This window comes from Asterias amurensis, chromosome 8, assembly GCF_032118995.1.
Source record: "Asterias amurensis chromosome 8, ASM3211899v1".
In the NCBI taxonomy this organism is placed as follows: domain Eukaryota; kingdom Metazoa; phylum Echinodermata; class Asteroidea; order Forcipulatida; family Asteriidae; genus Asterias; species Asterias amurensis.
The window spans coordinates 13,102,474-13,119,784 of record NC_092655.1 but is presented as its reverse complement, the minus strand read 5'-3'; the positions used below and the strand labels follow the sequence as shown (position 1 = coordinate 13,119,784).

General features: G+C 38.1%; 1 protein-coding gene across 2 annotated transcripts in view; it reads left to right on the top strand.

Annotated features, from left to right (window-relative positions):
- Positions 1–275: 275 nt before the first annotated feature.
- The window catches only part of LOC139940694 (uncharacterized), a 61,723-nt gene continuing 44,687 nt past the window's right edge, over positions 276–17,311 (top strand). Inside the window, exons 1-2 of one of the 2 annotated variants that reach the window (XM_071937056.1) lie at positions 276–910; positions 1,407–1,564. In XM_071937056.1, coding sequence (XP_071793157.1) covers positions 732–910; positions 1,407–1,564 — 337 coding nt within the window. In that variant the 5' untranslated portion in view covers positions 276–731. Of the gene's footprint in view, positions 911–1,403; positions 1,565–17,311 lie in introns of both variants that reach the window. The other variant, XM_071937055.1, reaches the window with a different exon arrangement.

Here is a 17,311-nt window from a genome sequence, read left to right as displayed (position 1 = left end):
ATAGATTGCTTGCGTGACATCATTGCGCCTGCTCAGTACAGCATGCTCGTCACCAACCATTGTGTGCGTGCTTAGGCCGTGTACAGCAAACCATGCTGCACATGGCATAATGGGCATTTAGTCGCAGTATCGAACCCTGCTCCATATAAATATTTCACTCTCTCATTTTGCTAATTTCTAACTTTAAAGCCCTTAATTTGTTCGTCGATTTCAGAGAAATTGTGCAGGATGGATTTGAGTGGGCTAAATGTGTTTCCATGGTTGTTGGTTTTCTTTATTATTGGCATGCTCCGTTGAGGTTTTTGTTTAATTCTTCATTTTGTTCTTCAGAGACACTTTTTATCATCTTTGAAATTGTGTCAAGTGAGTCTTTTAATAAACGTCATTTGCTTGCAAGTGGGTAGAATTACAAAAGGTCAACCCTGAACTGGAAAGGTCACCATCATGACGTGAACGACGCCCGCTATTGACGAGACGAGCCACAAAATACTTTGTATCCAGGAAAGAAACTAGTGGAGCGCACAACGCGAGAGGCAAAGCTGTCAATGAGGAGAGCTTTGCATCATCATCATCCAACAGGGACTTGACTAAACTCTCAGGGGACGTGCCTACGTTACGGAGGAGGTAGTTGCCGTGTTCTCAAGACGGTACTCCCCGCCGAGCATATTAGCTTGACAACCCGGTCGCTCTGTGAGGTGAGCCCGCTGTGCGGATCGCCAGAACTCACGGCTATGCTGAGTCGGCACGTCGGTGACAACTTCGTCCACGGGCAGCAAGCGCGGCACAACGGCACCGGCCCACTGTCCAGCACCGCTGCTTCATCAGGGATGTCCCCGTACACCAGGCCGGCACACCGGCAGCAACAACAGTCCGGGCTACGGTCGGCAGGCTCATCCAAAATCGACCCAAGGTATGTTTTAAACCACCACACACTTGTTGGTCCCAGTAACTCCCATCAGTAGCATGGCCCAGTGTCTATCACATTCAACCTATTACTTCATCAATTGAAAATAATTAGTGCTAACAAAATATTACGGCAAGCATAACACGTCACGCACAAGGGACATCTTTTTTTAAACGTGCTAAAAACCTTAAGTTTAGTTGTAACACGTTACCCGATCTAATCACCGGCCATTTTGCCCGACCCCCCCCCCCCCATACCATACCATTGAGAACTTAATCTTAAACAAGGGTTCGTTTCGTTCATTAACGGGTACTTCATATACACACACGCTGGCATTCATATACATATACAACATTCCATCGCTATTACTTTTGTTTTTCACTTTGTATGATTTTTCTCCCCCCACGATTCTCTGTTTTTATTAACCACCCGCCACCGTGCTTGCTGCCTGCTTTTCGGTCCGTTCTCTCCTGCCCGGATGATGGTTATGCGTTGAAAGCAGTTTCAAGTCGAAGCGGTACCGGGACAAACTACGAGAGCAGATCAAAGCATTGGAGAACCTCCTCCCCATCGACAAGGCCACACTGCACCGTAAACTCGACAGCCAGACGGTGTTCCGACTTGTCATCTCGTACTTCAGGACCAAAATATTCTTTCAAGGTATGTTCACTCTTTTTATTTCACGGTAACATGGCGGTTTGTGCTGAATGCATACAATAGTACTACATGATGTAATGCACTTAAAAGCAGTGGACACTATTGGTAATTGTCAAAGACTAGCCTTCATAGTTGGTGTATCTCAACATATACATAAAATAACAAACCTGTGAAAATTTGAGCTAAATCAGTCATCGAACTTGCGAGATATGAATGAAAGAAAAAAACACCCTTGTCACACGAAGGTGTGTGCGTTTAGATGGTTGATTTCGAGACCTCAAGTTCTAAATCTGAGGTCTTGAAATCAAATTAGTGGAAAATTACTTCTTTCTCGGAAACTATGGCACTTCAGAGGGTGCCGTTTCTCACCATGTTTTATACCATCAACCTCTCCCCATTACTCGTCACCAAGAAATGTTTTATGCCAATAATTATTTTGAGTTATTACCAATAGTGTCCACTGCCTTTAAACTGTGCATACTTACTGGTAAAAGCAATGTGATGCAACGAATACCTCGAATTTCTGATTGATTAGAGTTTTCAGGCCAAGATATTCTTTCAATTATGTCCACTCTTTTTATTTCACGGTAACATGACGGCTTGTGATGAATGCATACAATAGTATTAAATGATACAATGCACTTAAACTCTGCATACTAATACGAGCAATTGTGATGCCACAAATACCTGGAATTGTTGGTTGGTTAGAGTTGCTCATTGTGCAACTGAAACACCTGTAAGATCACACCAACTTGTTCAACATGAGTTTTGTAAAGTGTGATAAGTGATTGTGCATAAATTCTGAGTAGCTAGGGTAGGATCATACTTTGTAAATTACTTCCCTACATTTTTGATGCAATCTCTATCCGAAAGCTTACTTGTTGTAAAGATGGTATAATAAATAGGCTAATGTTAAAGCATGGCGGCTTGTGCTAAATGCATACAGCACTGTCTATTATACATTGCACTTAAACTGTGATTATAAATGGCACGAATATCTCAAATTGCTGATTGATTGATTTGTGCAACTTAAAGACACTGGACACCTTTGGTAACTGTCAAAGACCAGTATTCTCACTTGGTGTATCCCAACATATGCATAAAGTAACAATCTGTGAAAGTTTTGGCTTAATTTCTCATCGAAGTTGCACGAGAATAATACAAGAAAAAACACCCAACTCTGTGTGCTTTCAGAAGCCTATTTATAAAAGGCTTCAGGCCTGAAGTCTTTTAATATTTGAGTGAGAAAAACTATCGTTACTCCAAAGGGAGCCGTTTCTCACAATGTTTTATACTATCAACAGCTCCCCATTGCTCGCCAATTAATTATTTTGTGCAAACAATTATTTTGAGTAATTACCAATAGTGTCCAGTGCCTTCAAACAAGATCAAGCGATTTTGCATACATTTTGAGTGTCTTTAAAGGTAGGGGTCAAACTGTTAACGAAAGAATGTGTAAACTTTCTATTCGAAAGCTTACTTGTTATAATGTTATAAATATGGTAATGGTGGTGGTTAGAAACATGCGAAATGTTCTGGTCTGAAATGGGCCATTTGGTTAGAAATCAATACTAGTATGTTGAACTGTCGACATATTATTTGAATCTCATGTAAACTGATCTTAAGACTTGTTTTACGGATTCAAATTCCCGTGGTGCCCGTTAGTGAATGACGGGGCCACAGTTGTGGTTGGTGCCCGCTGTCACCTCGGTTTAAATGTGGATAGATTTGACGTTTTCGATGGAAAATAATGCTGTTGTTTTCCCAATAAGTTGCGACCATGTATCAAGCTGAAACTTTCATGTGTGACTTTTATTGTAAATTTCTTGGTAATTGTGTCTATAATTCTGCATTAAGTTGATAAAAAGCGATCTTTGACCTACATTTAAAATCAGAAAAAACGCCAATTATACAAATTCCCTTTTAAACAGAAAGATACATACTTAAACTACAAACTGCACACTTTTGGTTGTCTGTTGTTTCGGTAAAAGCTTCAAAACGTCCGCATGTCCGTAATCAACAAAATGGGAAATATGTGTAAATTAACTTAATTCAATATGATAAAATAGTAACACAGCATAAGGAGAAAAAAAGTAAGCTTTTAAACATATGTAATTTAACTGAACGTTATTAACCAAGAACTCCTGATTTTTTCCCCCAAGCTCTTCCATTAACAACCTGTAAGAATTGAAAACAAACTTTAGGTAACCTTATCGAAAACCAATTTAGCTCCTTTTCAAGATTCAAATTTGTACGGTTACAGTTCAGTTAGACCGGTAAATTCGATTCCGATAACCAAAAAAAGGCAATCCCAAAGGCTGTCATGGTTCTCACTTGAAGTTGTCAGATATTTACCTCAATAATGTATGCAAAATTACTCGTAATTATGCTAATAATTATTTTGATTAGCTTTTATTTATCACAACCCTTCATTCCAAGCCTTGATTCCAATCACACTCTCAAAATTCATAAAAATGTTTTACAAAATAATGTTTCTAAATTGTTCAAACAGTATTTGGTTTTACATTTAATAAACTATTGTAATGTTAACATTTATCATAATCATTTTTAATAACAAGTTTAACAATTATCACAAGTGTAGACGAACCTTAGTCATATTATTCCTTATTTTGTCAGCAGTTTAAACGTTAACAGTTGTGCGTCTCACCTTAACTCTTTGTGAATTTTGTTTCGTATCGTTCTTGTTGTCATATTGTGGAAAAACACGATTTGAACGGAAAATATGACGTGAATTACGTCCGTATACGGCTGGGGAATTTAACTAGTTTTGATTTCAACACTCACAGAATGTCATATATCGGAACGCGACTCGTTTATAACTCAGTCAAATAGGGCACTGTCTTTCAACTCATTGTCTTTAATCAACGACAAATTTCTACCACAAACAAAAAATCTACTCCAACTCAATCTATCAAAAAACCAGTGTACTCGCCCCAATATTAAATTACCACAAGTGCTGCATTCAGACTACGCACGAGTTAATCATTACTGGAGGTGCCAATTATCCACCGCTTGGAAAATTATTAAAAGACGAACAAACAAACGAACATGTTCTGAGTTTTAAAAGAGAGTGAATTTCGATATACATGATGAGGTCAGGGGTCACGGGTAAAAATATAATAGCAAGATTTGTCCCTGACTATTAAAGATGTACTGTTGTGTTTTTACGGGATATGCTACCTCAATATATTTTTTATCCTTATAAAAAATACATTTTATAAATAATTGTATGGTATTTTAGCAAATATTCCACTTTCCGTGGGGAGCTGTTGATAGTGTAAAACAATGTGAGAAACGGCTCCCTCTGAAGTGACGTAGTTTTCGAGAAAGAAGTAATTTTCCACGAATTTGATTTCGAGACCTCAGGTTTAGAATTTGAGGTCTCGAAATCAAGCATCTGATAGCACACAACTTCGTGTGAAAAGGGTGTTTTTTCTTTCATAGTTATCTCGCAACTTCCACGACCAATCGAGCTCAAATCTTCACAGGTTTATTATTTTATGCGTATGTTGAGATATCACCAAGTGAGAAGACTGGTCTTTGACGTTTACCAATAGTGTCCAGAGTCTATTATCCGGAGGTCGTTTGGTTCAAGTCCCGCTCTCGTAATGTTTTCTTCTTTCAACCCCAAACATTTCCCTCTCGACAAAGCATAAATCAGAATGATGTATTTTTTGCTTTGTAATGCGGGACAAAGACACCCGGTGTGATGGTGTAAATGGGATCTTGCGACCACTATAAAAATGATGATGACGATTCAGTTCTTTGGTCAGATAACCTGCATTTTTATCCCGTGTTTCCAAAGGGCAACCTTTTTGGCCAAAGAAACAAGTGTGGCTTGATTAATACATTACAAATAACTACCGGCATTCTTACAAAAACAAACTCAAAGACACTAATATTTAAAGACAACTGAATAAATGAGGGTTTTTTTTCCTCACAAAAAAAAAAATGCACTCCTCCACGGTGCCCGTACTAATAGTTATGCACTTTGAAGTTGACGGCAAACCAATACCCACTGCACTGTTGGAACGTGTTTGAACCAATCGTATAATACTTGAGAGATTGCTTTATGGGTAAACATACCCGCGTCTCTACAAAAAAGTTCACTGTCCTCAAAAAGCTATATATTTATATCATTTTGTGATCGAGAATTATGACTTTTTGAAAACTGGCTGAAGGGTTTCTGGAAATGAATGGATGGAGAGATGAGGATATTTTTTTCTCTCAGACCAACAATAAAGAAGGGAAGCCGACGAGTGAATGTTGAAAATGTCAAATGGATAATATTTTTGGATTGTGAAGTTTGAGAAGAGGAAAGGGTCTACTTAAAATTGGACCAGTCGTCTGTGTCCATTTCTAACTGGAACTATAAATGATTTTTTTATATTGTAAACCAAATTAAACTTTTTTTTTAAGTAAAATTCTTTCTTATGAGTCACGCGGAAAAAAAAACCTGCCCAAAAGTTGATTAATGTTTCCTGGTAAACTTAATAATGGATGAGTGAAAATCGACATAGATTAACTGAGTTATTGTTTTTGACAATTTTGATACAAACAATTGTTTTTGACAATTGAAATTGAACAAATGAAATGTCGACAATCGACATAACGGAATAAAAATAGATTATTGACATTTTTCTTTAACTAGTAATGAATTGAAGTAGATATGCTCTTGAAAAAACTGTGTACGATCAATTGGCATAGTCAGTTGTAATTTTTATAGAACTGTTTTTCTGTGCATACACTTGATTAATCTAGAATTCGGCATAATCGATGTCAAGTTTGTTCAAACAAAATTGATTAAGCTTACACTATTTTTTATAAAGTAGGCCTGCTCACTAATTAACTATACCTTTTTATTTTACCGTAAAATTAGTTTAAATCTTTGCGATTGAAAGTTTAATTTTCATATTAAGGGCAGGGCACACTTTTGTTAATTGTAAAAGACCAGTATCCTCACTCACTTGGTGTATCCCAACATATGTATAAAATAACAAATCTGTGAACAATTTGGCTTAAAGGCAGTGGAAACTATTGGTAATTACTCAAAAATAAATGTTAGCATAAAACCTTACTTGGTAACGAGCCATGGGGAGAGGTTGATAGTATAAAAACATTGTGAGAAACGGCTCCCTCTGAAGTGGAGTAGTTTTCGAGAAAGAAGTAATTTTCCACAAATTTGATTTAGAGACCTCAGAATTAGATTTTGAGGTCTGGAAATCAAGCATCTGAAAGCACACAACTTCGTGTGACAAGGGCGTTTTTTCTTTCATTATTATCTCGCAACTTCGACGACCGACTGAGCTCAAATTTTCACAGGTTTGTTATTTTATGCGTATGATGTTGAGATACACCAAGTGAGAAGACTGGTGTTTAACAATTACCAATAGTGTCCAGTGTCTTTAATTCGACATCGAAGAAACACCCTTGTTGCACGATGTGTGTTTTTGTCTGAAGTCTTTCTCGGATTCATATTTTGGGAGGAGAAATTACCTCAACATTTGTATTGATTAAAAAGGGTTCAATTCTAACAATGTTTTATAGTATCAATAGCTATCCAGTGCTTCGTATAGTAAGTTTTCACTCTCATTAATTTGTTGAGTAATTACCAGCAGTAAGGATCGATCAAGATTGACAAATTGGATGTGTATAAGTGGCGATTTAGTTACGTGGCTGTATATTTAGCAGTTTTAATACAGACAATTTACGTTATGTGTGTTCTTTGTATAAAAAAGACAATTGTGCAAAATAGGCCTACGTAATCTTTGTAATAATGTCAAAAATTGTTTTGAAAATCATATCAAGTTGAGAGGTCATTTATAACAGGGATTTAATAATTCATTTATAAACAAAATAGTAACCAAATTGCTCTAAAAAAACAGAGTTCTTTGTGAGGCTTTGGCTGAAAACATAGAGTGTTCGATTTGTCCGATCGAGGTAAAAGCATTCATCACTTTACTTGCAATCCTTGGCCGTGTTTGCGAAGCGTCGCCCGGGGAGGAAGCGCGGCGGAAAGCCGCTAAGCACCGCTCTGTCGTCCTGGTCGGAATCGAGTCGCGAATGCCGTGTAGTTGATATTATAAGGATCTTCCTTGATTCATGGTGGGTAAACTATGATTTATAACAGCTCTTAAGGGACCTTATAGGGTATGAAATGTTATGTGTGTTTGGGGCCGTAGTAGGCCTACACTTAGCTTACAAAACACATAGTCAGTTTCCTTGTTTTTATCTACTCGTCGCCAGTCTATTACAGGTCGAGTTATAGCGTATAGCAGACGACATCGAGACTCTATCGCGAGCAATTGGGCGGTTGTCGCCATGGCAACGGATGACTTTGATGCAATGAGATAAAAGCGATAACTGTGAACCTCTCTAGTGTTGTTAAAGAAACTCGTTCGTCCCGTGTCTTATTTGGAACTAAATCTAACATCCTGAAAGAATACTTTTTGTTTTAATTTCGTTCATGGAAGCCGGTGTCAAATAAGCTATTTGCAGCGACCGATTTTGTAAACCTCTTCGAAACGCATTTTGAAGTGCAGTTTAAATATTGCACGGTTGTCAACTAACGAGCAATTGTTGTCTTATGCATGTATTTTAAACCTTCGAGAAAGACTCCGCTATGGGGATCGAAACGTTAGGTCATTAACTTTCCATTTTTGCATTTGTACTATAGTTCCTTTTGGTTGATACAAAGCACCCTACAACAGCTAATTCTATAGTCCGATTTATTTACACAATACAAATGACTTTTGTCACATTTACTTGCATGAAACGACGCGTATCTTTTTTACCCGCTTAAATTCAGGGGTGTGGAAAACGAAACCGTCGTTGTGTCATCAAATACAATCTAACGTTTTGCCCTTTAAAGGGTTTGATACACAAAATAAATTTGCCATGACATGAATCTCTATTCACTGTGAATGAAGATGTATGTAATACAATTTACCTGTAGACGTTTCAGCTTCATTATAGTCGTCAGATTGTTTGGGGAAAAAAAAGAAAATCACAGAGCGATGGTTTCAGGAGAGTCGCGTAAACATGGTATTATTTTACCATTTCCCAGTACTGGTATCGTACCAGTACTGGCGTTGAACATGCTAAAATACTTTTCGTCTCCTAAGAAAAATATAATTTTCGTGACAAATTTCGTTTTACCCATTTCTAAAAAAAAATACAGCACCTCAAGAATACATATTTTAAGGGAAGCTTTCTACCACCAGTATCTTCACACCGTGGAAGTATAATGTAAATCTGTGAACATCTGTGTTTTATGTCCTATAACAAGTGCCCAAGCCCTTTAATGTCACGGGAGTAAGAACTCTTCCAACAGCCACCAAATATCAGTGACCGGTGACGCAGTGTATCAACCGCCAATATGAAGGGAAAACCACCCAACTATAATACGTGCCCCTATATGTGGGTCTGAAATTGCCGCTGAATTTCACTCGTCACCGTAGGGGCTTCCACCATTTCATAGATATTGGCAACTCAAGTCAGAGAGAGAGAAAAAAGTTATAATATTTCCGAGGGTTTACTTTGGCTAGAAATTTCCCCGAGACACCGATGGCAACGCCCGATAAGGTCTCCTCCGTCTTGTTGGAAAACGCCTAGAGAGGAAATTTTCTGAAACGCTGATTTCAGTGTGATTTTGGATAGAGAACTTTTTTTTCCCCAATCATTGCAAAAGGACACGGTAGTCTTGATTGTATGATGTCTGGAGTTTTTCTCTTTTTAGCTACCGGCCACCCGGAGTGGTGGGTATTGCTGAGCGGTGATCCCCGGGAGTGTAGACCGGAATTACCCGGCCGAGCTCACTCTCTGTGCACGGTGCAAAAAAAAAAGGAAACTGACGCACTTCCGTCGTACCAGTTCTTTGATGCCGCGGTTTAGTATATATACCCGCGGGGTACCAGTTACGGTACCTTTTCAACCCCAACGCCTAAGCCCTAGCAAAATGTCACACGTAAAAAAAAGATGAAATAAAACCTATCGCAATATGCCAAATTTCCCTCCTTTTTGTGTGTTTATATTTAACAATATTGCCTCCTTCCAAAGAGGGATCTAATCGCTGATTTCTATACGCAACTGCGGAGGGGCTAGATTCGAGATAAAAAGAAGACCTGCGGCGTGGGATGGTACACCAATAGACGCAACAAATTTCATCAACATCCCTCAAGCTAAAACCGACAAGCCGTACAAAGGAGCTATATAACGGCGCAGGGCTCTGCAACGCTCCAGGGCCGTATACCCGGTTTAGCTAATGCTATTCACGCGTTGGAGTTAGTGGTGTTTGACTGCTTATCATTTTTCTATATTTTTTTTTTGACGGGGAATTGAGTTGACTTTATTGGGTTGAAATTAACGGCGAGGGTTTGCTGAGATGCCTGTACTAATTTTCGTCATGCATTTTATAAACTGGATGGATACAGGTTTAGGAATCTCTGCTGCCTCACTGTTGCCGTTTAAAAATGATACTTGACTTTTCACAGTATTTTTTTTTTCCTTTTTTCAAATTTTGCTTTTCAATTATTATGTTGGGTATATGCCTACAGGTATATTGAAACAATTGTTGTATTACCATATTTCATTGAGGATATTTTGTCTATTTCTCTCCTACAAATGTTGTCCATGTAAATTGGACCTGGTTACTCCTATATCAAAATGTTTGAGCGCAAAACCAGGCTTTCTGCTTCTTCTTACCAACACACTATTGCTTTGTTGAACTTGTAGAACCATGGTAGAACAAACAACCGTCTCCAACAGCTTTATTCCACGTACTGCATCTCTTTGGAACTCCTTGCCTCGTGCACATTTCCCTCCATCCTGCATTCTATATATTTTTCTTTTAAAGAAGAGTATCAATTTTTACCGCCAGCTCCACAGGACTTTTCACCTAAAATGTTCTATTATAATGGCCCCTTACCAAGAGTGGTTTTTTAGCATTGTTTGTGGCATAAAGTTGTAAAGGAAGATTAAGTGCATACCTAATCAGGTTTATGGAATTAAGGTTATAATATAAAATGTATACATACAAATATATTATAAACAAATAAATAAACTGGTGTGAAAACTAGATAGTGTCATTCTAGCGTCCGTAGGGCAATAAATTGTATTATGAACTGGAGTTACCGCAAACCTTACTTTGGTACATTAATATATACTTTTAATTACACTCTATAACCAACTGAAACAGCAAAACAAAACTACGAATGTCTTTCACTATTGGATTGAGGCGTAACCTTTATCACCCTGAGTATTTTTTTTCGACATGTTCCCTGTTTGTATATGCAGTTATCAATATTGATTTCCATTAAACAAACACGGGGCCAGACTCTTGCCCTTGTATAGTCTCGGTTTGGTTTACTTTGGTCTAAATGGGAGGTAGTCAAAGATGGCTATGTGAGTGTAAATTGTTGAAAATGTGTTTTAATTGTTTTATTGTTGTTACTATTTCGCGATCCAACATGGTTTAACCAGTTTAACACTTAGAACATGGACACCCCAAAAGCACATTACATGGATCAATTTAATAAAGGGTGTAATCAACAAACTTTCCAAGCATATAATAATATCGCTTAGCATAAAAAGGTTACCAGCCTACTTTACATTAAGTTTGCAACATGTTATTTATTTTTTATTTATTCTAAATTTTCGGACATAATTCTTTGTTGGCAGGGGCCGTCCAGGGTAGGCAAAAGTTTTAAAAACTGTCATCAAAGCGATGTGCCCTCCCAGACCCCTCCAACAAACAACATACATGTTTATAAAAGACAGAAAATAAAAGCATGAATTTTAAAAATGTAGATAATAACATATGGCTTATGACCCACTCAGTTTTCGCTTGGCAAAAACAAATTTCAATTTAAGCAGTATTTTCTGCTTAACAGCTTTATAAAAGTGGGCCCATGTCACAAGAAGATGTTGATAGACAAGCGTTCCTTACGATTACTGGAACGTTAGCTTCAACTCCCCTAATCAGCCATGGTCAATAAAGGATTAAATATTCCAAAGTCAATTTCTGACATCATTATCAAATCCGGAAATAAACGGATTGTTTCCTTAATGCAAACTGACAGCTTAAAGTTTCGAATTCAGACAGCACCAAACAAGCCCGTCACGTTGTATGCTAAGTTTCGTAACATGTGTTTACAACCAAACTGTGTGAGGTATAATATTTAGAACCATCATAACAACAACAGCATAGTTTTTAGTTGTGCTTGCGGTATTTTTCGTTCACATCAAGGACATTTGAAGGCACTGGACACTAATGGTCATAAATCAAAATAATTTTTATCATCAAAACTTATGCTACTTGGCAACGAGAAATGGAGAGCTGTTGATGGTATAAAACATTGTGGGAAACAGCTCCCTCTGAAGTAACATAGTCCTTGAATATTTTGTTTAGGCATCTGAAAGCACACAAATTTGTGCAACAAGGGTGTTTTTTTCTTTCATTATTTTACTGCAACTGCGAAGACCATTGAGTCAAAACGTTTAGTTATCTTTGACATTTACCAAAGGTGACCAGTGCCTGTAAAACAAAGGGAACTGACAATCAACAACACAATGGATGGAAACAATAACCAGTGTTAGGTTCAACACATCGTCATGTTTGTACATCAGGCTAAACCAATTTTCGTTTATCCCCGAAAACCGAAAACAAAAAGACAGTCCGAATTTACTGCTAAAGTTGTCATTAATATTGCGCCGTTTGCCTGTGTCCTTTGTGATGCCATTATATTTCAAGGGGTTCGCGCCATTTTAGGGCACAGCACAACTCGCCTGACATTTTGCCGCCACACCAGTTAGCAGCAGTCAAATATTTGTACATCATGGGAAATATATGTTTGAAATACGTGCTTTGCTTTCCGATTATTTGCCGGTAATTTATTACAATTTAGCTGATGATGTGAGACCAATGGACTCACACAACGTGATGTACTGGATACATAATATAGTGTGCCCGTGGATTTGTCAAAAGAGCCCGTGCACACAACTCGACATGTCTAGTTCCCGACCAAACTAATAGTCTGTTTACCTTCCAAAGTATTTTGCTTTGCATGGGTAAATATATTTATACTTTAATAGCTATCACACATTATAATAGTATGCGGTTACACATCCAAAAGTGGGACAACTGAGCGCCATTTTGTATGTTGTAGTGAGACTTTGTTGGTTTAGTGAGACTTTTTTTTATCGCTATGCGGGTTTTGGTAGTTTGGGCGAACCAGAAGTTAAAGTCAGCGTTTGGGAACTGTAAATACCAAATACTTTTCGTTGCCATCGTCTGATTGTACCTGAAGTGGATTGCAGTTCCTTCTGAAAATATTAACAGCTTGAAATTTGTAGAACTTACCAACAATGATGATGACGCTTTGGGCGAAACTTTATGAAAAATTACTATTATAGTCTCTTTCATCATTCCTTCCGATTTCCACAGATTTTAGTAAGTTTCAAGACAAACCAAATGAAAACATAAAAAGAAACATGAATTCAAAACTGGAATTAGATATTTCCTTCACTCCACAAACAGCTGTGAAGGCTTGTGGTTAGTAACAAAACCAGATTCCTTTTTAGGGTCTGAACAACATATGGAAAACAAAAACACCTTTTTGTATAATTATTTGCAACGAGTTGTCAACGCCCCGAGTATGAGTGTGAAGACTTGCACCTTTCAACAAGCACCGAGAGAGCTATCTTTCAAGCCAACAAAAATCAGATCAAATCTCGTGATTTCAAAGCCGTGTCCCACCACGAACTTGTCAGTAAAAAAAAAATTAGATACAAATTGGGTGCTAAGGCGCCAAAATTAAGGGCCTGTCTTGTCTTATCCGCGGCTTTGGTCTTCGGCACAATTGGCACTGGCTGATGCGCAGGCACGCACGGCCTTATTATTGTGATGGGACTGACATTCATTTTCGTCACAGATCTTTAATAACAGGGTTCTTGGTGCCTGCAGCGTTGCCTGCGTCGATCTGTGGGTCAGCGCACGGGGGGCCGCGGGGCACTGTATAATTAATAGAATGATGAGTTTTAACTAATTTGTAAAGGTCTGGATTGGCATGTAGTGCACGGAACCCTCCCAGCATATTCAATTAGGAAGGGTGTTTTGAGACTTGCAGAACAAAAAAAAAGGAATGGTTATAATTCAATCAAGAATTTCGGTCTTTTCCAAATCGCGGGTGTGATACTAAGTCCGCCATTTTGAATTTGCGATCACGTTAATTCAAAATGGCGGCTAAAGACATAGAAGAATGATTAATTGTTAACCCGTGGTAAGTGGTAAGACATATTAAGGATATGGATAAAATAAACTGACTTATGTAAATGAAGATTGAGAGCGATTGCCAATATTGTGAAAAAAATGAAGCTAAGATACATTTTAGCAATTACTTTATCAATGTGTTTTTATGTCTTTGATATTGTTTGCTTAGCATGGTTAGGCTAACAGTTATAAGAACCAGGGACAAATTTCATGAGCTGCTTAAACTGAGAATTATACTTAAAACCTTTCTGTTAAAAAATAAGCAGGATAGGCCCTACCAGTGGCTGGTAACCTTCTGGTAAGCATAGTTTTGTTGTGCTTAGCTTCTTTTCTGTGCTTATGTAGCTCTATGACATTGGGTCCAGATAAACTTCATGCCACACTGAAACAAAACAAGTTGTGTCATAATACTTGGCGCACCTTTTGATGTTATCAACAATTATTCACCAAGTCATATCTCGCATTAACTAGCATTCAATAAACAATTAGGCCTACGTCTATTTTGTTTCTTCATATTAATATGCCTATATATAATCAAACCATGATCAACACGATCCCACCCACACGAAGGACATTTCTTTCCATCATCAACTTTTCCAACAATGTTTTTTTCTCCCAAAAAAAGAAAAAAGAAAAAAAAAGAACTTTATTTTTTGTCTTGCTACCGGTTGGTTGGTGATTACAGTTTAAGAGGGAGACTCAGGCTTCACACACGAAAACCAATAAAATCATGGCGACCGTACCGGTATGGATAATGGCGCGGTAAATGGATGGCAATTAGTCTCCTTCATTGACGAACAGCCTACATCAGACATGATATGCCACGGCCTTGGGAATTTGTTCTCATTATTCCAAAGTAATGATTTTTCCCCTTAGCACGGTCGCCAATTAAAATGCCATTGGTTCCAGTCAAATGAGTATAGAGTAGTCCCCTTCGCATGCGATGGCGCTGATTTGCTTAATGCCTTGATTTCCCAGCACCCCACCCCCTTCTACAACCATCCCCGCCCCTTTCCCCTGTCCCCTGAACCATCTTCAAGCTCGTCGTCTCATCCACTACGACTCGCGCAGTGCTCCGTAAAAAAATATATGATATTTATTAAGAAATATTACACAATGAAAAATCAATACTCAGTGATTGGCAAATCGTCCGTGTGGTTAAGACCATTTGAGGCCTTTTTATCCCGCAAGGATTAGCTTTATTGAAATCTGTTGAGTGTATAAATATAATAACCGCAATTGAATTTTATTTTACCTTGATTTCAGCCTGTTGATTTTTGGGAGGTCGTTTTTTTATTTTTTTTATTAACTGTGTGTCTGTGTTGTGTGCTCGGCCCTATGAGCTGTGTTCTACATTTGAGTTTCGACAAAGCATTACCGGGGATTCTCAAATCCAATATCATGATTTTATGATCGATTTATGGAGTGGTTTTTTGTTGTTAGGTGGGTAGAAATTCCCCCCAAAAAGAGCGAGGGCACTGGGGTGGAAAGATCAGGGGGGACCGAAGCGCACGCGCTTGGTCTATATATGAGCGGTTAGTCGACTCGGCAGCGCCCGGACTCACGGACCGGACGCAGCCCGAGTCAAAAGCCGGGGAAATGATGGCACCGCTCGGTAGCCAGGAAGCGATCACGGCCCGCCCAAACACTCCCTCGACGGGTTATTGTTATTCCAATCGCACACGTCAACAATAGAAGCAAAATGCTAAGAGATAATAACAAGGATTGACCGGGACAGAGTACTAGAGTAGATTGTGAAGCCACTGAGAAGTGGTAGAGAAAACAAGGTTTAATGCTTTTCATTTAGATGACTTGTTGACATAAAAATCAGCGATAATCGCTTTATTACATCAACCATAAATCTCGCGTTCTGAGTGCATAATCAAAATAGCACATAATACAAAAAACATACCTGGGTCCAATTGTAAATAGCTGCTTAGCATTATGCTAACCACTGGCAGATTTTGCTTAGCAGTAAGGTTACCAGTGAACCAAGGTATGTGTGATAGGTCATATAATTGATCATGCCTGGTTTCCTGTTAAGCAGATTATCATTTAAAGTAATAATGTTATAACATATCTATGAGCTGATAATCTGCAGTGACGTTTTTTGAGAATAATAATAAAGAAGTTGTTTTCACAAATGTTTTTTTTTTAAATCAAATTAATTGTGCATTATGTAATCGAATAGGAGACGTAAATTGGAATTGTTTTGATCGTGAAACGATGGCACCAAAAATTACTACAAAATTAATAAACGCATAAACAAAATCAAGGAACAAGCCATTAAAATACTGGGAAAAGGTGGAATTGACATATAAAATATAAAATCTGCTTGTTTTGCAACAAGTGCTTAGATTAACTTGCAGTCGGACATTTCTATTCTTTCTATGTAAATGTCATGTAAAGCCATTACAAAAATAGCATAGTTTTAAATTGTACCCAAATATCAATAAATCCTATAGGTCAAAGTTACATCGATAATGACGAAACCTAACCACTATCGGTCAATATAAATCTTCTCCATTTTTAGTCCCATGCATGCAACACTTTTCCCCTCAATTTGAAGAAGTTCGTAAACCCACGCCAAAAATCAATCAATTCAGTCATCATCCTACATAGATGTCCCCAGAAATCGCTTAAAATTTTGTCCTTTCTTTCCATAAGTGGAAATTCTCTTCTAAAACACATCCGGAATAAATACCCGTAGGCAGACAACATTTTCTTGTCTTTGGAGTATTTTTTTTTCTTCCCGCGCTGATATTGCCGGAGTTCAATGGCGGGAAGGTATTAGCGCGCTAAAAGCCACCACTACGTGACCGTTCGACGGGACGTCTAATTTCGCTAACTTACTCTCAGCTCTTCCTGTCGTCAGGATAGCGCTATAAGTTCACGAGTTCACTGATTTCTGAATTCCTAACATGGTCATGGAAGGTCTCGGTGGACTAGGCATGTCTAATCCTTACCTATATCATACAAAGAACTATCCCTTTATATTAAATATAGTTGTACATAATGTTTGCAATATATAAAACTATAGTTGGGGAGATGGCCTCGGCTTCCGATTTAACCCAGACCTTCGTAAGAGGCATAAACAAGTAACATTTTAGTGTATTATGTATTTAGTTTATAATGACCAGAGGCGTGTGGAAGACAAATCTTTTAATGACACTTTTTAATTTATGTGTTACTCACTTCAGTAAACATAATTAAGTGGGGAAAAAAAGTGACGAGTGACGTCAAACTCGTCGCTGCCAAAAATCACTAAAAACCGCAGTCACCTCACACGATCCGTTCTTTGCACGCGTTCAACGTTGACTTACAACGTCATTAGATTATCCACCACCTAATTGGTTGCTGTATCTATTTTATCGAGATACTTTTGTTGTTACAAAGTTGAATTTAATTTTGCTTACTTCCACTTCCAAAGTGCTCTTGTTTGTTTGGCGAGACCTGGGCAA